This window comes from Polypterus senegalus, chromosome 13 (genome assembly GCF_016835505.1).
Source record: "Polypterus senegalus isolate Bchr_013 chromosome 13, ASM1683550v1, whole genome shotgun sequence".
NCBI lineage: Eukaryota > Metazoa > Chordata > Cladistia > Polypteriformes > Polypteridae > Polypterus > Polypterus senegalus.
In genome coordinates this window covers 123,072,217-123,095,051 of record NC_053166.1, presented here as the reverse complement: position 1 = coordinate 123,095,051, position 22,835 = coordinate 123,072,217, and the positions used below count along the sequence as shown (strand labels likewise).

General features: G+C 44.3%; 2 protein-coding genes across 2 annotated transcripts in view; both read left to right on the top strand.

The window, feature by feature from the left end:
- Positions 1-2,771, top strand: part of prkcba (protein kinase C, beta a) — a 101,259-nt gene extending 98,488 nt beyond the window's left edge. Inside the window, exon 17 of the mRNA XM_039775251.1 lies at positions 1,322-2,771. Within this exon, the coding sequence (XP_039631185.1) occupies positions 1,322-1,474 (153 nt within the window). The 3' untranslated portion in view covers positions 1,475-2,771. The remainder of the gene's footprint in view (positions 1-1,321) is intronic.
- A 3,397-nt stretch (positions 2,772-6,168) lies between these two features.
- On the top strand, positions 6,169-17,474 carry LOC120542652 (voltage-dependent calcium channel gamma-3 subunit-like). The gene is made up of 4 exons (XM_039775253.1): positions 6,169-7,187; positions 7,398-7,481; positions 8,183-8,323; positions 15,565-17,474. Exons 1-4 carry the CDS (start codon positions 6,977-6,979, stop codon positions 16,050-16,052), a joined length of 924 nt encoding a protein of 307 aa, XP_039631187.1. The 5' UTR covers positions 6,169-6,976; the 3' UTR covers positions 16,053-17,474.
- The last annotated feature ends 5,361 nt before the right edge of the window (positions 17,475-22,835 follow it).

The following is a 22,835-nucleotide window of genomic DNA, read 5'->3' as shown; positions in this document are numbered from 1 at the left end:
TCAAGGTGTGGTGGAGGAGAGGGGTGAAGAAGGATTTTGGCGTTAGGCAGAAAATCTGCTTATGCCGCCATGTATGGTGCTCCACTTGAATTAATTTACCTATATGATTCAAGTGCTCGCCAGGATGGGATGGATTTATATCTATATTTGTATAGTGCCTTTCATCATGAACACCATCCCCAGGTGCTTTAGCTTTAGGGCAGAACTGCTTTCTAGAATTTTTATCAGGTGTAGCCACAGCAGATGAGGTTGCCAACCCTAGAGGTCAAATTGGGACATTGTATTTGAGTTAAGCTTGTCACAAAGTTTATCTGCCCCACCTACCCGATTTGCACCATGCATGTACACCATTTTTTTACAACGATGTCCGATTTGTTATTTTACAACATTACATGGTTGTTTGGTAGTGAGATCGTGTTTGTCTTTATTAATAAGTAATTATCTTGAGTTTTAGTTTGAAAGATGAAAACTTTTGGCTTTTAAAATGCCCTGAAAGAAAATGTTTTATCTAACAAGGGGTGATGTAAACCTCACCATGTGTTTGAAATTGATATCTATGTTAATATTTTTGTCTGTGTGGCCTGCAGCTTTCTAATGGAAGACATTAGCAGAACTATATTTGCACATGTAATAAACTCTTCATTATACAGTCCTATAAAAATTCTCAAGTCATATTATACTATAAAACGTTTGAGCATGGACATGGGAAGCACTGTTAAATGGAGTGCATATATGGTGCAAATCGGACAGGGGCACAGAAGGGTAGTGGCACAGTTTCTTGGGTGCTAGGCAGATGTAGCCGCTTCCAGAATGAGCTGTCCATGGTGCTGAAAGTCGAAAGTGCCCTCTCTTGATGAGAGCTCTCCAGGGTCCTGAAACGGGAAAGAAAGCTTTCCATGGTACGGAGCTTCACTTGAGCCTAACGAGGTCCTTAATGTCGATGGGAGCTCTCCAAGGTCCTGAACGTCCAGCATTCCCATTCAGTGTTCAACTTTCCCAGAGGTATGTATATGTAGTCTGTCAGGTTTGTCCAGCCTTTCTAGCTTGCCTTTACTTGGGATTACTTAATATCACGGCCACAGTATGTGGAGGGCCCCGATTGGGCCTTGCCTGTCCAGATTCTTAAATGCAGTGTTTGGTTTATCCACAAGTATTCCATTATTCCTCCTCCCTAGTGATCACATGCGGTTTGTTCATCTATCCATCTTGTTCTTGACAGTGCCTCAGAAACACCCACCCCCAAAAAATAACCCACCTACTGCATCACTGGGGACAGTACTAACCCCATCTTCAATCCCTGTCGGCTCTCTTCCTTTCACAGAAAAACCGGAAAGACACAGCCAACTTCGACAGAGAGTTCACAAAGCAACCGACGGAGCTGACGCCCACTGACAAGCTGTTCATCATGAACCTGGACCAGAATGAGTTTGCTGGCTTCTCTTACACCAACCCAGAGTTTGTTATTCAGGTGTAACAGAGAGCCGTCCCCTGTTAATTGGGGTGCATGTAGTTAGTTGATTATCCTGAACGCCAAGAACATTGGGGTCCCTCAAGAGAGACTGGGGGCAAACATCCTGCTTGAGCCAGTGCACCAACTCTGGAGGTTGACTTGGCCTGCATGCCTGTTCCCTGTTTGGACACTGACCACCCTCACTAGTGTGCAAAAACAATGGAATAGCCAGGTGTACACGTTCATTCCCTGTCCTTACCCACGGAACCAAACTGTATGGCTGGCATACATGCCCATTTCTATTTTTTACCCTGACCATACAGTCCATGCTCATGCATGCCTCTTTCCAGTTTGCGTGTTGTTCACACAGTCTATTGGGTTGCATGCTCATTTACAGTTCTCACACTGACTGGTCCAAAGCAGAAGATAGATGGCACAATGGAATGCATGTATGTCCACTTCCATTCATTCTGCATGCCCTTCCATCACTTTCAAGTTGGTAATTTCCATCATTCATAAAGGCCAAGGTGTCTGTCATGGTACTAACCTCCTTTAGCAGTGTACAGGCTCAGAGGGATGACCTGGTGCGTCCAGCCAGTCTCAGTTCACTCAGTGATCACCTTTACCATTGCACAGAGCCAGTGGGAGGGTCTAACCAGCTGTTGCAGGTGACCCCAGCACCACTGTGTTGCCTTCAGTGTCCATTCTATGCATGCCTTTATTGTTTACGTGGCATCTGCCCTAGGTGAGCAAAGCCACCGTCTCAAGGGGCAGTCTGCAGTTCCCACAGATGTGGAATTGGGTCGCACCTGGCAGTCTTCCAGCCCGGATCTGCACTGAAGTTAGCTGCACTGGGCACCATGGGAGTGGCTACTCCCTCACATCGGTACCTCAGGTGTCTTTTTACATTTTTATTGCCCATCTGATGTGACATGAACCTTTCCTGAAGTATACCTTGGAAAAAAAATGAAACTGTGTGCAGAAAGTCTCAGTCCCAGGCAAACTCCTAGCCTGGGCAAATTCTGAGGACACCTGATTCCAAACCACCTCCCTGTCCACCCCTGTTCCTGCTGTGCTTGTGGATGGAGCTCCGCTGTCCTAAACTCCCTCATCTAACCTTGTGGGACTTTGACAAGGTCTTCATCTGCAGGTCTGGCCCTCCAATATGGACACTCTGCACAACTGAAGATGACATCTACCTGAAGATTCGAGCTTCCATAAGTGAATACTACACGTTAGTTAACTGTCAGAGGCCCCCATAGTGGGATGATGTAGCATGTTCTGTTTAGTGTCCTCTATTACAGCCGGCCATGCTCTGCCACTCTGTCTAACTTGTCTTTATTGTGCACGTGGCTCAAAGGGTGCCAAAAGGGTGAGGGTGTGGGGTTGGAACCGCATGTCAACCTTCTGTCTGAACGGCAGGGGGCATCACAAAGAAAGGAGATGTAATAGCAACAGTACTGCAACTATTCAATTTCCTGATGGCTTTGTGTGTGAAGCAGTCCTGTTGAACCTGAGTGGACATGAACTTGTGAGGTCTGGGTATGTGACCTTAATTTCTTAAAATTTTCAGTCATAAATTCCACTGTCTTGCAGTCCAGTCTGCATTTCTCACAATGGTCCACTCCCATTTGAATCTCTAGAACATTTCTGACAAATTTTTAATTCTACACACTAATACGTGCCCTGTTTCATACAGTTTGCTTACCTGGCACTGAATTTCATGCAATTGACCTCCAGAAGACAGTGCTTCCTAGAGAAGATTCTTCATGTGTGCCATGAAGTCATCTCCCCACCCATGATCATTTTCTATCACCACACAACACATTTCACTTGCTCCCTTATAAACATCCAGCATATTGTATGCATCCCTGAAAAGCCCCCCAAGACCCATAAAATGACAACTGTGGAGGTGATTCATTTGGGTTTTCATGCAGCCTTGGAGCCATAGAACAGCTTGGATGCCCCACTGTAAACATGACTTGTGCTCTGATGAAGCACCTTCAAGTGGTCAGTCAAACCTGCCACGTTTCTACTCAGCAGTGCCTTCATTTCTAGCCCTTTGTTTGCATGTGTGGCCCCACCTTTGTACCATCTCAGATCCACAAGAAATACTCAGTATGACAGTGACATGTTAACATTTCTGGCAGGCAAGCTTCTCTCAGTGACAGTAACATAATGGTGTTAGCATGCAGCCCACGCAGGGCAAATTGATTTCCACAATAATCAGCCTATGGAAGGTACGACAGATGAAACTGTGGCTGTTTGGATCAATCCAGTGGTCCCTTCATAATCAATGTAAAACCAGAAAGGTCAGTAATAGAACTCCTGGAGAAGCCATCAGTGAACCTTTATCCTCGCACTAACAAGTCTTAAGACACCTAAGTAAGCAACAGCATGCTGGAAAACACCTCTGTTCTAAGGACAATAATGGACTTGCATGGCCTCACACAAAGACTGTCCTTGAAGTGAGGGCATTTAAAAAGTAAAATATCCTGAGTGATAGGACAAGTCATGTATCATCACATGTGCACTTTTACACCCTCGGGCATTCTCATAAAGAGCTTTCACATCCTCACATGGTCATGCTTTGACTCACTAGAGCACATATGGCTTTACATGACCACATTTTAGGTCACCAGAAATTTCACATTCTCACATGGTCATACTTTAGGTCACTGGTACTTCCACATTCTCACATGTTCACATTTTGGGTCAATAGTACTTCCACGTTCTGATATATTTTCACATTTTGGGCCACCAGAGTGTACATATTCTCACAATGTTACACTTTGGGCCACTAGAACTTCCACATCTGTGTATTTTCACACTTCAAACCACTATAGCTTCCACATTCTCACATCATCACACTTTTTTGTGACTAGATCCTCCTGATCCTCAAATAGTCGCATTTTGGGTCATTAAAATTCCACATTCTCACAAGGTTAGGCTTTGGATCACTAGAGATTTCACATCTTCGAATGATTATAACTTTTGATCACTAGAATTTCTGCACTGTCACATGGTCACACTTTGGGTCACTAGAATTTCCACATCCTGAGGTGGTCCTACTTTGGATCACTAGGACTTTTCACAGCAGTAAATAAACTGTGTGTCTCCCAATGAGCTGTTGTAGAGCACTAGACAAACTACACTTCCTCAGACAGATGCACCTCAGGACATCATAGGGTTTGCATATCATTATATAGACATATTTTCCAATATTCCTTCATGGGTTCATCTCCAGGAATGGGTTTGGGAGGTGGAGAGGGGGGTTTTAGCTTGTCCTTTGAACGTATCTCAGGGAACATACACACAGATATTTCAGGGCACTGCAAATATTGTGTATCTCCACCAATGGAAGCCTACTGAAGCACTAAGCACATTTGCACTTTCAGATATGAGCATGTCTTTGGACATCAGAACACTAAACACAGTGTGCATCCTCAAATGAACACCTCACAAGGTATTCGAGAGCTTCTCCATTTTCTGGAGTAAAGAATAACTTAAACATCTTCATATGGGCTTAGCTCTGGACCTTGTCAAGTGGACAGTTGCAGCACTGACAGGTCTGGGAATACTCCACATATCTCAAGGTCCTGAGTTCTCACATGGGCACATATAAAAGAGCCGGAGATCTAGCATCTATATATTTGGACAATTTTTAAAAGGACATTGTCTCATCATAAATGTTGTGTTTCAATGCTACTCAGGTTCACAGAGATGCTTTAGTATAAATTCTTAAAAATAACAGTTTTTAAATGCCACGTTACTGGGTGGTCTGGTTCCTTATGAACCTCTTGCTTGACAAAGAAACATCTGGGAGGGGTTCTTTGAATGAGACTTTGGTTCTTTTGGCTTTGAAAAGGTTCATATATGAATCAAACAGAAACCTTTAATGTACAGTAGACTACCCAGCAGGATGCCAACAGACCAAAAAAACCTGAACATATCCTGTTTTATTGTAAGCAACTAGAGTACTTCAAAAATCAGGAACCCACTGGTACTTCACAAATCTGTCATCTACCCCTGGTTATTTATGGAACCTGTTACAGACCTAAACAAAAGGTTCTTTCTGGTTCTTATGGCATCAATCTGAGGAACCACTCTGGCACCTTCATTTTTAAAAGTGTAGAGAGATGTTCTGTAGGAGTGGCATTAAAGTTTCAGAAGATTCACAGATGCACGTGGAGACATCACAATGTTTGATTCCAATGAAAACGTTCTATATTAAAGCCAGTTCTACACATAGGCTACTGTTGGTGTCCATGCCAAGATGATGTTCTTGTTCAGAGAACTTTGCCACCGGAGGTGAGTAACAGTTCAGAGTCGCTATTTTCACATTATTAGCAAGTCGAGCCCTCGTGTCTCTCACCTGCTGCATGGTCTCTTTATTACAGTAACAAACACCATGAAGCGTTCTGCTAACATGAGTCCTTCCTGTCAATCTGACGCTTTACACGGGCGGCCGTGTCCCTTTGCGAGCCCTTAAAAAGACTTCAGGTGAACTGTCCTAAGGCTTTTTGATTTCCCCCAAATGTCAAGAGAAAGAGATGCCACATCAAGAGAAGGCGTAGCCGTTTTCAACATGCTTAGAGCGATACTAAGGAGACATTTAAAAAAGACATTAAATGGCGCGAGTTCACGTTCCTCTAAGGAGACTACCATCCTCCAGGGTCCCATTCTTTATGCATCACTCGTCAATATCTTTGCATAATGAAGGAGGGGCCGGAGGCGCTCAGAAGGCGGCGGGATGACGGAGCGACTCATCCATTCAGCGCCGCGGCAGCGCTGAGGGCGCAGGAGAGAGCGGAGCTGAGAGAGCACGAGAACTGAGCGGCGGTCGGGAGAAGCGGAGGAGCCGGACAGATCAGCGCAGGACGGAGCGCTGAAGAGAGCAGGGCACCGTGAGAGGGCGGGGCAGCGGAGACATCGTAAGTGTGAGAGCGCAACGGAAAAGAGAGAAGAAGAAGAGGAAGAAGAAGGCAGAGGGCTGACTGGTCACTGCTGAATACAACTAATCTGTGTGGTGTCACCAGCCCAGGCGAGCGAGCTTGACGAGCATCTGGGCGCTTGATTTCCAGTGCCGCCTCACTCTGAGAATGCCCAATTGACCAGCCGCGGATCTACCAAGAATGTCTACTTTATCAACAATTGGCACATTGTGGATGAGCGTCTTTCCGGTAGTGGACACCCTGAAAATAACAGGCAGTAGAGCAGAGAATATGCTAAAGTTGCACGAATAATCAGAGCGCGGATCCGCGAGAGAAGCGTGGAGGCGCTCGGAGACGGAGGGAGCTGTCCACTTCAGCACCACGGCGGCAATTTCTTTCATGAGGAAGGGGCGAACTGATTCCAGCAGGCGGAATATTCTATCAGCGAGTGGACTTCGTTCTTCTTCGAGTGGGAGCGACATTTTGGACACCCCCCATCTAGATCCCCCACAGCCCCGAAGTGATGTCAGCCTTGAGGTGCACCGCCCCCTGCCGCGGGCCCCCGTGTGTGGTACCCGCACTATGAGGAGAAATGGGGGCGTGTAACCGCGGAGTCCAGATGCTCCTCACTACCGTGGGCGCGTTCGCCGCTTTCAGCCTGATGACCATCGCTGTCGGCACAGACTACTGGTTGTACTCTCGGGGTGTCTGCCGGAGTAAATCCATCGGCGACAACGACACGAGCCGCAAAAACGAGGAGGTGATGACCCACTCGGGATTGTGGAGAACGTGCTGCCTGGAAGGTGAGTGAGACTCGGGAGTTGTGTGTGTGTGTGTTTGGCGTCCTCCTACACCAGCCCACTCCATCCCGTCAGCCCCCTTTCCTTCTTTCCTAACTCCACCCCCGTCTCTTTTAACCCTTTTCTTATGGAGACTCTTTCATCCTCCGTCTGCTGGCCCCTCACTTCAAAACGTGCCATTTTTATTTTAAATTCAATTGTTTACCCCCTTAGGCTCTTTCAAAGGCATCTGCAGAAAAATCAGCCACTTCCCCGAGGATGCCGAGCACGAGCAGGACGCCGCCGAGTACCTCCTCCGTAAGTCTCCTCTCCTCAATTCCAGTTTTGTGCTTTCTGAAGGAGCGTCTCCATAGAAACTGAGTAGTGGGCACCGTGCTCGGCATGGAGGGGACGGCTATGGGCAAAAAGGCCACCAGGTATTCAACGGTTAACTGAGATGACCTTGCTTCTCTCCTGAGAGAGAGGTTCAGGTGGTCTTTATGGATTCAGTTCCAGTCTGAGTGGCTGGATGGCATTGGGGCTGGTTAAACTTGTGCACCTCTGGGTGGGGCAAAAGCAGGGAGGATTTTTAATGCTAATTGAGTCCTCTTGGCAGTCCTTTCATTTCCAGTGTGGCTAGTGAGGACTGGGATGACCTCACTGACCTTGGATGTTCTGCTCTGACCTTGATCCTCTGACACTGACATAGCAGCTCTACCTCCCTATGAGCCCGTGTGACCTTGTCGACCTTTTTCCTCTCATGATGAGCTGTCATCGATCTATTGTGCTCGTGGCATGTGTCACTGTAGCACAATCTAGTAAATGTTCTTGGGCTAATATTACTTAGGTGACCTTGGTCCAAATAGGAACATGAAGCGAGGTGGCAGTTCCAATGTGACCTTGCTCCTCTCCCACTGGCTTTTCCGTTAAAGTTCCTCTCCTGGGGCTAATCTGAACTTTCTGACCTTTTTTTCCTCTTAAAGCAGAAAGAAGAGGCTAATCTTGCTGTTGTTTTGCAGGTGCCGTGCGTGCATCCAGCATTTTTCCGATTCTTAGTGTGGGGCTGCTGTTTTGTGGAGGACTCTGCGTCGCTGCCAGTGAATTCTACAAAAGCCGTAATAACATCATTCTCAGTGCTGGCATATTCTTTGTATCTGCAGGTATGGATCAGAGGCGAAATGTAATTGCAATTATTATGTACGTCTACTCTCTGGAAATTTCATTACCTCCTACATTGTTCAGAATTTCCACCAGGCTGCTTAGGAATTCCACCAGAGTGTTCAGGAGTCATCACACTGCTGTTCTGTAATTTATTCACATTATTTAAGAATACAATCTCATATCACATTTCACCTTTTCATAATCTTCAGAAAGGTTAACACAAGGTTTTTAAAAGCCACCATATGTTTTTTAATATAATCTCCGTCTATAGGAGGGTCACCGCTCTGCCGAATAACACCAAGTCATTATTAAGAAGCACCGCCACACTGTTTTAAAATGTATTTATGTCTTTATGTGCATCGAGTCTGTATTTAGTCATTCCTAAAACTTGCATTTTACTTGAGAACTTGTCACAGCGTTCTGCGCCTGCACTCAGTGAAGAACGCTATGCAAAAAATAAACTGAATGCCACCCCACTGTCTAGGAAAGTCAAAATGCTGCCTTTTATCTCTTGAGCTATTGCTTTCAAGATATACACACCGCTATTTGGCTGATACCTTTATCCAAGGTGACTTACAACATTGGAGACACGATTGGTTACGTTTCTTTTGTTTTTCCAACTGCAGCACTGGCGGGTGAAGTGGTTGGCTCATGGTCATAGTGTCTGTATCAGGATTTGAACCCCAAAAACCTCAGGGTCTGAAGTCCAAAGCCTTGACCACTGTGCCACACTGCCACCCTACTGGAATGTCACCACATTCTTCACCAAAGTCTCCACAGTGTTTAGGAATGGCCTTTACACCAGCACTTCAGAACAGGTAACCGACCCGAAGCTAAGTGTGTTCACACCCAGCCAGTGCTTGGATGGGAGACCATCTAGGAAAAGCTTGGGCTGCTGCTGGAAGAGGTGCTGGTGAAGCCAGCAGGGGGCGCTTACCATGTGGTCTGTGTGTGAATCCTAATGTCTCAGAACAGCGATGGTGAATCCGTGTTGCAAAAATGGTGCCGTCCTTTGGATGAGACGTAAAACCAAAGTGCTGACTCTCTGTGGTCATTAAAGATCCCTGGGCTTTTTTTCAAAATAGTAGGGTGTGCCCCAGTGTCCACTACCTCATCCATTCAGGCCCCCGATGATCCCCTGTCTCTAACTAACTATGTCCATCACCCCTTTACCACCTACTAGCTATGAGCACACTGGCACAAGTATGGCTGATGTCACATCATCCAGGTGGATGCTGCACATTGGTGGTGGTTGAAGTGGCCCTCCCCTCTCTATGTAAAGTGCTCTTGAAAAGTGCTTTATAAATACAAAGTCTTCATCTTCTTCAGCTCCCGTTGACCTTAGAAATTGAATAAGCAAGCTGAGGTAATGAGATGAAGGAGGAACTCCAGAGTTCATATATACAGTCACACACTTGAGAAGTTACCTCACTGTTCAGGAACAACGTCACATATTTAAGGAATATCAGGAATGTGCCAGGCAGTGTAAATTAGTAATTCTGAATGCACACACCCTTCAGGAATGACATCTTATTATTTGGGAATTACTTAACCTCAGGAATATTGTCACTAGTTACCAGAATGTAACCACATCCTTTAGAAATGCCCCCACTCAGGACCATCTTAACATATGGGCACAATGGGCACTGCCCAGGGGCCCACGGTGTTTCTGATGCCTATGTATGTTTCTGTTTTGCTATAAAAATGGGGGTCCCAGTACACTACTTTGTCCAGAGGCCTCTGATCCTGTTAAGATGGCCCTGACCACACTATTCAGGGAAACGACCACACAGTTGTGGAATGTAACCACGTGTTATCATTTGGTTTGAAGATGCTTCTGGCTTCCCTAGAATTAGATTACTCAGGTTAAGGAAAAAGACGGAAGGACAGATCACAGTGTTCAGGAATATGGCCATTCTGTTTGGGTATTTATCAACAATGGCAGTTCTGGAATTTAGTGAGCATGTTTTGGGATTACCGTATTTTCTTCTCAAATGGCAACTTAATATCTAGGAAAGGCACTTCAGTGTACAAGTATATTAAGGATAAATAGGACAATACACTGTTAAATGTTGGGGTCTCCCCGAGACAAGGCTAATATCGATAATCAAATGAAAGAGGCAAGAAACAAAAGTAAATCATTTGGTTGGCTGTGAGTCAATCCCAGTCAGGCTTCCAGTGAAGCCCATGTTATCCTAAAATGGTCCCCAACTTCCAGCGATTGTGGTTGACTCCAGAAGGGGACGGACCTCCAGAGGTGACATCATGGGTCCTCATAGTGCTCCTCCTCCACTCTCGGGCCGTTAGGACATACGGCTTTACATAACCCACCCTTGTTTTGTGGTCTTGCTCTGAGCCCCCAACACACATATATGTGCAATGGATTCAGGAAGTATTCAGACCCCATCACTTTCTGCACACTTTGAATTGCAGATTTAATTTGAAATGGATGCATTTGCCATTTTTGCCCATCAATCCACACTCAATAACCTATAATAACAAAGGGAAAATATGTTTTAAGAAAGGTTGATAAATGTAATGAAACTCACAAACTGAAATCTCTCCTTCATAGAAGTACTCAGACCCTTTGCTGTGACACTTCAAAGTGAGGTCAGGGGCATCCAGTTTGCTTTAATGCTAAGTGAGGTGTGTCTAGAACCTGACTGGAGTCCACCTGGGGAAAACTGAATATATTTGGACATCATTTAGAAAGGGACACATCTGTGTGGAGAAGATCCCACAAATCACACTGCAAGGACAAAAACCAGAACATGAAGTCCAAGGAACTCTCTCTGTAGAGCTCCGCAATAAAGGCATAGATCGTGGCATGAGTATTAAATCATTTCTGAAGCTTTGAGTGTCCCCAGGATCACAGTGGCCTCAATAATTGTGACATGGGAGAGGTTTGGAACCGCCAGGACTCTGTCTAGAGTTGGCTGTCTGGCCAAGTTGAGTAACCAGGCAAGACAGGTCTTGGTCAGGGAGATAAATTAGAAGCCAATGGTCAATCTAACTGGACTCCAGAAGTCCTGTACTGAGATGACAGACTCTGTTAGGAGGACGGCCATAAGTCAAGTGTTTAGGGTAGAGGGGCTTGATGATAGCCAGTCTTCAGTGAAAGACATGCTTGGAGGTGGCCAAATGGCATTCAAAGGACTGATGAGACAAACATTCAACTCTTTGGGCAAAACTTCGAGCTCTAGGTCTGGTGAATAGCAGGTAGAGCTCATCTCCTGCCTAATGCCATATGGTGAAGCGTGCTGGTGACATCATCATGCTATGGAGGTGCTTGCCACTGGCAGGGACAAGGAGACTAGTCAGAATAGAGGGAAGGATTAATGCCACCAAATACAAAGAAGTCCTTGAAGATAATCTGTTCAGTAGTGCACACAGCCTCAAACTGGGGTGACTGTCCACTTTTCAACATGTCAATGATCTAAAGCATACTGCCAAGTGGATTCAGGACAAGTCTAAGACTGTTCTTGAGCAGTCCAGCCAAAGCTCCCACTTAAACCCCATAGAACATTTAGGAGAGACCAGAAGATGGGAGCTTACAGACGCTTTCTGTCCAGTCTAACAAAGGATGAGACTATCTGCTAGAAACAATGGGCTAAACTCCCCAAGTCCACAGAGACCTATTCAAGGAGACGTGACGCTGTCATTGCAGCCAAAAGGCTTCTATAAAGTACTGAATTAAGGGTCTGAATACTCACATGAATAAGACATTCCAGGTGTTGTTTTTTTTTAATAAATAAATCAAACTTTTTTATAAATCTGCAAACTTTTCTGAAAATGTATTTTCACTTCATCATTATGGGCTATTGAGTGCAGACTGCTGGGCAAAAATGACAAATTTGTCCATTTAAAATCAATCCTATGCCACAATAAAGTATGCAGGAAGTGAAGAGATCTTTATAATTTCTGAATCCGTTATATGTATGTGTGTGTACAGTATATATATATATATATATATATATATATATATATATATGGTGTGACCAGCTGAAGCAGCTGAAGCAGGCAACAGAAATTGTTGGGCTACCAATCTGGTAGCCCTGCTTAATTGGCAAAGCAAAAAACAAGCAAAAAAGTGCAATGTGGTACAACAGAAAGACAGCTGACATAAAACTCATCTCTTTCTTCCTTGGATCTCGAATGGGAGCTCGTTCCGTCTCGACTCCTGGCCATGAATGAGGAGCCATCTTCTGGGGCCAGCTCTGGGTGCCAGGGCCGGGTTTGGGTGCCCTCAGTCCGAGTCTTCTCAGGGCTGTAGGTGAAAGAGAAGATACCATTAGTGACAGCGCCCCCTTTTGTCCTAAAGTTGTATTGTTTACCTCAGTCTCCCGTGCCTGACAATATATACGCTCTCTTTGTTGGGATGTAACAGCACGCTAAAGAAACATCTCATTCATTAGGAGCAGAGCCTCTCTGATCTGGAGTGGAAAGTATTCTTTACGTATGCCACCACAATAGTTAGAAAAATAGGCGCTGTTCTGGAACATAACTAAGTTATAGCTTTAGGAATTATACTTTGAGGTAGGAATGCTAAATCACTGTTTAAGAATAATATGGAAGGTATTTCTACCCTTTTATAATAATCAGACTTCACAAACGCAGAAACATTTATGGAAGTTATCAAGATCGCTTTGTAAATGAAGCTTCAGGAATATAATGACTAGCTTCTGCAATGCCACCATATCCTTAAAGAATGGCACCACACTATTTTAGAATTTAATCAGACTGTTCTGCAGTATAACCGTATTCCTAACACACGCCATTTCACTCTTTCTGGGTGGTCTCTGGCTCTCCCTGTGACTAGAGAACTGGATTAAGCTAATTAAAGAGATTGATGGACGCTACATTGTAGTCTTAGCCATTGTAGTAGTAGAATTGTCCCATGAGCGCAGTACAGTGACATTCTTACTTGTATGTCCAACCAGCATGCGACATCATTCTCTAGGAAAGCCAAAATGCTCTTAAGAAATAACACTGCACAGTTCAAGAATTCATTTCTGGAATGCAACATTCTGTAGGAATGCCATGTCACAGTTTTAGAATAACATCTAACTTACCAGGAGGGAATCTCTGACCTGCTATGTTGTCACATTCAAGAATGATACCTCATAGTCAACAGGCAAAATACACATAGACATGGAGGGGTGTGGACCCTCTAGTTAACTGCTTGGACCTCCTGAAAGTCTGAAAATCAAAATTGTGGGGGGGTCCTTGAAAATAAATGAAGGTGGTGTGAATCGCTCAGTGCCCCTTACTGAGTTTCTGAAAAAATAGTGCAGCAGCAGGCAGACAATAAGGACACGAAGGCAGCAGTCTGTGATCACTTTGGAATGGGTGGGTCTAGATGTTTAACTGGCATGTGATGGGCCACGTTAGATGTTTGAGTGGCAAAAGCCTGTCCAGCAGTACATTAAAGCACATCTTTTGACCAGCCTCACACAGAAATTAGTGCCTGCCTGGGTCTCACAGACACTGAAGTGTTTGTAACAGAATGTGATGGTGACTGCTGATGCTGTCATATCGAGATTGTTCATGTTGCAAAGGAGCACAGCACTGCTTTGCCCTCAGAATGACCTTCTTCTCCATTCCATGCGCTTAACTGAATAGAGCGGCAGTGGTGGTCTGGGGCAGGGTGGGGAATTCATTCACAGATACTCCCATGAAGAAATGACCATTAGCATTAAAAAGAGTGCCTTTCATATCTATCTATCTATCTATCTATCTATCTATCTATCTATCTATCTATCTATCTATCTATCTATCTATCGTGCCTTTCATATCTACAGTATCTATCTATAGTGCCTTTCATATCTATCTATCTATCTATCTATCTATCTATCTATCTATCTATCTATCTATCTATCTATCTATAGTGCCTTTCATATCCATCTATCTATCTATCTATCTATCTATCTATCTATCTATCTATCTATAGTGCCTTCATATCTATCTATCTATCTATCTATCTATCTATCTATCTATCTATCTATCTATCTATCGTGCCTTTCATATCCATCTATCTATCTATCTATCTATCTATCTATCTATCTATCTATAGTCAATCAATCAATCAATCAACATTTATTTATATAGCACATTTTCATAAAAAAAAAATGTAGCTCAAAGTGCTTTACAAAATGAAGAATAGAAAAATTGAAGGCACAATAAAAAATAAACATAAGTCAACATTAATTAACATAGAATAAGTAAGGTCCGATGGCCAGGGTGGACAGAAAAAAAAAAAAAACAAAACTGAAAAAAAATAAAATCTGTAGGGGTTCCAGACCAAGAGACCGCCCAGTCCCCTCTGGGCAATCTACCTAACATAAGTCAAACAGTCCTCTTTGTGTTTAGGGTTCTCATGGAAGAACCTGATGATGATGGTCACGTAGACTTCTGGCTTTCAGTCCATCAATGTTGATTGATTGATTGATTGATATAGTGCCTTTCATATCTATCTATCTATCTATCTATCTATCTATCTATCTATCTATCTATTATACAGTCCCCTATCTATCTATCTATCTATCTCTTATATAGTGCCTTTCATATCTATCTATCTATCTATAGTGCCTTTCATATCTACAGTATCTATCTATAGTGCCTTTCATATCTATCTATCTATCTATCTATCTATCTATCTATCTATCTATCTATCATGCCTTTCATATCTATCTATCTATCTACTGTATAAGGTTTGCCTGTCCTAAATGACAGAGCTCTCTACAGCTCATTTATTGCCTATTCTAAAGTACCAGAGTAAGAGTTCAGTGTGCTTTCACCATTGGAGAGCTAACAGGACCCCCTGATTACTAAGGTTTATTTCACACGCTGCTCATAGCTCACTGTGTTCTGGATTTTAACGTCATTCTTCGAGAAAACACCTCACTGACTATAAATATAATCGCATTTTCAGGACTACAGTCACCATGTCCAAGAGTGTAATCGCCTTCTTCAAGGTTTTAGTTAGCCCTTCAGCGGTGTACCCACTCAGCACTAGAATCGAGCATCATTCTTTAGGCAGGCCACCACACCATTCACGGTGACGGATGTACTTGGGTTGTTTTCCTCTGGAGTGCTCTATTGTGGCGCAGTATGTCCGGAATATGACGTTGTTCCGGAAGTTACCCTCACTGTTTAGGCCACTTGACAGAGCTCCGGATGGGACTTAACGGGTGTAGTGCTGTTCTCTTCTACTACCTTTTGTTTCCTCTCATCTTTCCAGGGCTCAGTAACATCATTGGCATCATTGTGTACATCTCGGCCAACGCAGGAGTTCTAGGGCAGAGCGACTCCAAAAAGAGCTACTCCTATGGCTGGTCCTTCTACTTTGGCGCTCTGTCCTTTATCATCGCGGAGATGGTGGGAGTCACAGCAGTGCACATGTACATTGAGAAGCACCGGCAGCTCCGTGCCAAGACCCACTCCGACTTCTTTAAGAAGCCTATCTTCAGCCGTATCCCAACGTACCGCTACAGATTTCGCCGGAGGTCAAGTTCACGTTCCACCGAGCCACAATCCCAGGATACACTACAAGCTGGCAAAGGCTTCCCCGGAGCTACGTCTACAGACATATCCATGTATACTTTGTCGCGGGACCCCTCCAAATCCACTATGGGAACCCTTCGAAACTCTGACAGGGAATTGCTGCAGGTGAACTCACTCGCCAAAGAACTGAAAGAGCCTGCAAATAGGAGGACCACCCCGGTGTGAGAAGGCACAGCTCCCCCTGGTGGCCCAGCTGCTAAGCCCTTGGTGCTTCCTTCTTTATCCTGTTCATTTTCACTCCCCCGCTTTTCCTTGGCTCTGTGCTCAAAGCCCTCCAGAGGTCAGGGTTTACATATCCCTTCTCACGAACCTCAAAGTCACCTTCACTTCAGTGTACGTAGTGCTCTGGTTTGGGAAGATCCCTGAAGTTATGTGGACGTTTCAAGGCGAGACTGCGGACATTTTAATCCTGTTTATACTGGAATTCTGATGAGGTGTAGCACAAGGACTTCATCGCTGCCCGATAATTCTCGTATGGCTCAAATGACAGAGCAGCACTTCTGAGAAATCAGATTAGCATTCCAGTCCATCAATCGACCAATCAATGTTTATTTTAAGAAGCACCTTTGATGTCATCCTCGCGACATCCCGGTTTCGTCGTGCTTTAAACGTCTGCACGTCTTGCCAGTCTCCATGTGTCACCACGTCCCTGGACCTTCGCTTCGGTTTCCACACCTCCGTGTCACAATGTCCCTGATTTTCAGCATCGCTTGTCTCGGCGTCTGCGAATTTCACAGTTTTCATGTATCATTAACACTGTGATTTCATGGTCGCTCCCTTCTTTCTTGTCATCTCAGCTTCTTATTGTCTCCATATTTTGGGGTCTTCGTGTTTGTTGGTGTTTTAGAGTCTGAGAATCGTATTGACTCTGTGTCCTGACAATTCCGCGCGCCACTGTGAGTGACTCTGTGTCTCAGTCAATCTCCATGTTATACGGCGTCTTTCACACCGAGCACCATCACAAGGTGTTTTACAAAGCACACGATTATACAACTGAAAGCAGCACAAAATAATAAGACTGAATTTAAGACAAATTGCAGGGAACCGTGTCCAGTCCCGGCCCTGGTCACTAAATACTGTGAGATAACCGTGGTCTGAAACTCTCCCTCGCACTTGGACATATCACGCAGCAGTAGTGTGGATGACGAGATGCCGATCTCTCAATTCACCCACTCGCTTCCTCCAGTAGACCAAGACTAATTTACCTTTTAAGGGCTTTTGTTTTAAATGAAGGGCTGTTCATTTATTTAGTTATTTTTGGCACCTGTGATTAAAGATGATGCTGCAGCCCTGCTCAGACGGGCGGTGAGAGTGAGCGGCGGTGGTGCGGCGCCCTCTGGTGGTCGCTCCGGGAAATGCTGCGCTGTGGAATGAACGGAGGAAAAGTCGGGAGGATTTTTATTTCAGGGATCTCAAAATGACCAAGTAAGACCAAGCACAGTGGTGTCCTACCCTCTTTGTCGTGACCATATTCTCACATGGGTGCATGACCGTCCCAAACGGGCTGAACTGCTCCTCTGTGTAAACATCCTTTCCTGACACAGAATTTGAAATAAACAAATAACGCAAAGAAGACGTTTTCCTCTTCTTTCTTTCTTTCTTTCTTTCTTTCTTTCTTTCTTTCTTTCTTTCTTTATCTGCATGACGCTTTCCATGAGATGTTACCCGTCAATCTGCAACGTGAAGAACTCAGCCCTTAATACTCACCTCAGGCCTTTAAAGATGCAGTGTCTCGGTCCTTAAGGCTGGGCGGCACCCCTTCAGTTTGTCCACCGTGAAGTATGGACCCTGTGTTGGTGGTGGACTGTGAAAGACAAGGCTCTTGGTTCAATGTCACCAGTCACCCACAATCTGACTTTAGCCAGAATACTTCTCTTGCCCCTGTTCCTACTTCATAAACATGGAACTCTGCACATAAAATGGGTCACTTAGATACAGAATATTCAGAAAATGCTTGCTGTACACTTCTTTGTGTTGTAGATGTAATTTTAAATGGATGCAGTTGCCATTTTTGCCCATCAATTTACACTCAGCTACCAATAATGACAGAGTGAAAACATGTTTTCAGAAAGGTTTGTAAAATGTATTAAAAATTTAAAACTGAAATCTCTCATTTCTTTAAATATTCTGGCCCTTTTCTGTGGCACTCCAGATTATAGACAGGGGTGTCCTGTATGCTTTAATTTTCCTTTAGATGTGTCAAGAACTTCATCGGGGGTCCACCTCTGGCAAACCAAAGTGATTGGACATAATTTGGAATTCACACACCTGTGTATAGGAGGTCCCAAAATTCACGGTGTTTGCTCAGCCATGCAGTCCAAGGAACTCTCTGTAGACCTCTGCGATAAACCTGTGGTGGGGTTTAGATCACAAAAAAGGCTATGAAACCATTTCTAAAACTCGGAGTGTTCCCAAGAGCACATTGGCCTTAATAATTGTGAAATAGAAGGAACCTTGAACCATCAAGACTCCTCCCAGACATGGTCATCTGGCCAAAATGAGAAAGAAGAGCCTTAGTCAGAGAGGTGACCAATGGTCATGCTAACACAGGGCTGTCTTAAGAGCATCATAGGTCCCCGGGCAAAGTAGTCCGCTGGGGCCCCTGTTCTGATAACAAAATAGATACATAGGCATCAGAAACATCATGGGCTCCTATGCTTCTGGGGCCACCAGCTAGTGCCCATTGTGCCCATACATTAAGATGGCCCTGGCTAAAACAGCTTCAGAAGTCCTCTGCTGAGATGGGAGAACCTGTTGGAAGGATGACCATCTCAGAGGTGCTCCATCAATCAAGCATTTATGGTAGAGTGGCTAGAGAGAAGTCACTCTTGTCAAATGGATTTAAAGGAATTGGAGTGCATGAAGAATACGATTTCATGGTCTAATGAGACAAGAATTGAACTCTTTGGGCAGAACTCCAAGTACCATATTTGGAGAAAACCAGATACTGCTCATCATCTGCCTACAATCGTCCCTATGATGAAGCATGGTGATGTCATCTTCATGCACTTGGGGTGTTTCTCAGCAACAGGGCCAGAGAGACTAGTTAGAATTTAGGGAAGTGTGACTGTGGACAAATACAGGAGGTTCTTGAAGACAATCTGCTCCAGAGTGCACACAACCTCAAAATGGAGCAGCAGGTCACCTTTCGGCACAGCAATGACCCTAAGCACACAGCCAAGACAACTCTGGAGTGGCTACAGAATACATCTCTGATTGTCCTAGAGTGGCCAAACCAAAGCCCAGATTTAAACTCCATAGAGCATCTATGGAGCGATGTGAAGATGGAGGTTTACAGACATTTCTCATCCAATCTAAAGGAGTTTAAGAGGATCTCCCAGGAAGAATGGGATAAACTGCCCAAATCCAGATGTGCAGAGCTTGTAGAGACTTTCCCAAGCAGACTTCAAGGTGGAATTGCCATCAAAGGGGCTTCTACAAAGTGGTGAATTAAGGATCTGAATACTTACATGAGTCAGAGATTTCAGGTTTCGATTTGCAGGAGTTTCTAAAAACATGTTTTTGCTTTGTCATTAATGGGTTATTGAGTGCAGATTAATGGGTGAAAATGGCAGATGTATCAATTTAGAATTAACTCATCAATACAAAAAGTATGGAAACTGACTGGCTCTGAATGCTTTCTGAATCCACTGTATATAAATATAACCACTGGGGTCAAGGTGGAGTATAGCTTGAGTGCTTGAAAATAAATATCCTGCATTACACTGGCATCCCATACAGGAGAGGCCTTCTGCTTTCATAGGAGCCAGCACTCTGACAGGGAACACATAGAGGGCTTCAGAATATAAAATTAGCCGTTTAGATGGTTATAAAGTATGCCAATGGCAGAAAGGAATCTAAAATGTCTGGAAGATTTAAATTTGAAAACATGAAACATTTGAATGTGCAAAGAGAAAGAGAAAGCCTTACAGCCCCCCAGAGTGATATAACGGTCACATCCATAATGTGCTGATTCCTTTCTGTGTAACTGGGGTGGACTCTGGTGAGTGCTGTGGTCAGTCTGAGTGGACACTGTTTCTACCTACTGTTAAGCAGTATTTTATCACTTGCGGGGCTGTTTTAATATGTTATTAGTTCACCTATGATGTGCACTGTGAAGGATAGGGGCCACCACAGAGCCTCAAACCCCAGACACAAGTGACAAACACACAATCACAGGTTCAAATACAGGATATTTATTATCCACAATACCTTCCTTTCCAAAGACAATCACTATTCCTCTCCAGACTCATATGAGGTGAAGCGGCTCCTTCTATCTTGGTCCCAGGAGTACTTCCGCTGCCAGGACAAAACCAGAATAAAGTACTTCCGGGGCAATCGTATGTGCGTTAAATACAGGGAGCATAACTCCCATTAGTGCCCTCTGGTGGCACCCACAGACCCCATCAAGGTCGTCTCACAGCGCTACAAGTCCCTGCATGCCCTACAGTTGTCCATCAGTGTACCTGCCTCCAGAGATGCTGCCATCTAGTGCTTTGGGGTGGCATATATTTCTGGAACCGTACAACCCTTCATTGTTCCATCTTATTGGCCTCCTGGCTGGTTAAGAGAATAACTGGCCCATCTCTGCGTGTGTTTCTTCACAGCACCCAACATGAAGGATACCATTAGAGGGAGTTTAAGGGTCTCCTGATAACCAAGTGGACAGAAGCTCCCCGGGAGTGACATTCAGTGTACATTTAGATCACATCTCTAAACTGAATTCTCTAGAATCAAAACAGAAAGAGATATGACAAAGGGGAGAAAAGGAAAACCTGCCTTATTATACCAGGACACTAAATGACCACACATACTGTAAGTCCTAACATCTATGGTCCAGGGCATTAAACCCATAAGTCATTATTGGTGCCAGCACCTTTAAATGAATGCAAGTTTGGAGTGGAGCTGCTCCATTGTAAACCACTCCAGACCCTGTAAGTGATCCCAGCAGTGGTCTGCATGTTCCCCTATAACAGAATTTAAAAGGTCATGTGCTGCAAGTAGGAAACTGAATTTGTAACCAAAGGCAGCCTTGTACATCAAATAAAAAAGAATGAGGGAGAGAGGGGGGAGATTCCAGGGCAAAATAGGGGCCTCTACAGTATAGTGAACTGTAATACGAAATCCGAACACAAAACTCCAGTTCTTAAATCCTTACACTGGGTCCCGGTTAAGTTTAGGGCAGATTTCAAAATCATCCTTTTAACAAATAAAGCCTTAAATGGCCAAAGCCCTGCTTACATGTCTGAACTTATCATGACTTACAAACAGAACGTACATTAAGATCTCAAGATGCTGGTCTGCTTATGAGTCCAAGGATTAATAAAATAACAGTTGGAGGTCGAGCTTTTAGTTACAAGGCCACTAAACTGTGGGATGGTCTGCCTGCTATTATAAGAGATGCCCCTTCAGTCTCAGCTTTCAAAGACTCACCACTTCAGTTTAGCACACCCTGACTAGAGCTGCTGATTAACTGTACAGACTGCATCTCTGTTGTTAGTCATTAGCAGTAAAACATAAATAATAATTTGTTACTAACCCTCACCTATTCTGTTTCTCTTCTCGGTACTCAAATGTGGCACTTGGTGCCACTGCCCACCTGCCATGTTGTTTTGCCTGCGTAAGGTAAAGTCATCTCTGATGGAGGATCGCAGGAGTCGTCGGGTAGAGGGGTCCTTTCATCAGATTGGCTGGCCCAGTGCTGACTGAGCTGTGGAATGGCCAATAGTTGGAGGCAGCTTGATGGCCGAGGTCTCCAGGACTCTGAACAAATCCAAATCGTATTACATAATATCATCTTACGTTGAATTCTGCTCCATACTTGCAGTATTTCTATTGCACTATTATAATGTGTTGAGGATTACTTGTGTTCTGTTCTGTGCATTGTATTGTATTTATCACTGCATGCCCAACCTACCTGGAAAGGAGTTTGTCTTTGAACTGCCTTTCCCAAGGTTTCTGCCATTTTTTTCCTACAAGGATTTTTTTGGGAGTTTTTCCTTGTCTTCCTAGAGATTCAGGGCTGGGGGTCTGTCAAAAGGCAGGGCCTGTTAAAGCCCATTGCTTGTGTGATTTTGGGCTATACAAAAATAAATTGTATTGTATTGTAAATGTATGTGCAGTGCCATTTCTCCTCCAAACATGGTGTGTAGTGTGACAGCCAAAAGGTTCAAGTTTGGCCTCTTCTGACCAGACTACACTCTCCCAGTATTTCACAGTTTTGCCCAAATGTTGTGTAGCAAATGTCAAATGGGCTTCAACATGCCTTTTCTTCAGTAATGGAGTCTTGCGGGGTGAGTGTGCATAGAGACCATGCTGGTCGAGTGCATTGTCTATTGTTTCTCTGTAATAATTGTACCTGCTGCCTCCAAGTCTTTCTGGAGCTCTTTCTGAGTGGTCCTTGGCTCTTTGGCTACTCTCTTTCTGACTCCCTGGTCAATGCTGACACATTCAATACTTATTTCCCCCACTGCAGGTTGGTAATATATATATATATTTTATTCTTAATGTCTAACACTATAAATGTTTAAACAGCAAGAGATGTTAATTGTGTAACTAAATATCGAATTTTAAAATGAAAGGAAGCCGGCTAAGCAAGTTGCTGCTCTGGCACATTTATGACTTGAGCCGATGTCACATTATTCCAACTTCTGTCATGGGGTATGTCAGATTTGCCAACTGCAGTCATTGATCTCATCACTGGGCCATCCATCCATCCATCCATTTTCTAACCCGCCGAATCCAAATACAGGGTCACAGGGGTCTGCTGGAGCCAATCCCAGGGCACAAGGCAGGAACCAATCCTGGGCAGGGTGCCAACCCACCGCAGGACACACACAAACACACCCACACACCAGGGCCAATTTAGAATCGCCAATCCACCTAACCTGCATGTCTTTGGACTGTGGGAGGAAACCCACGCAGACATGGGGAGAACATGCAAACTCC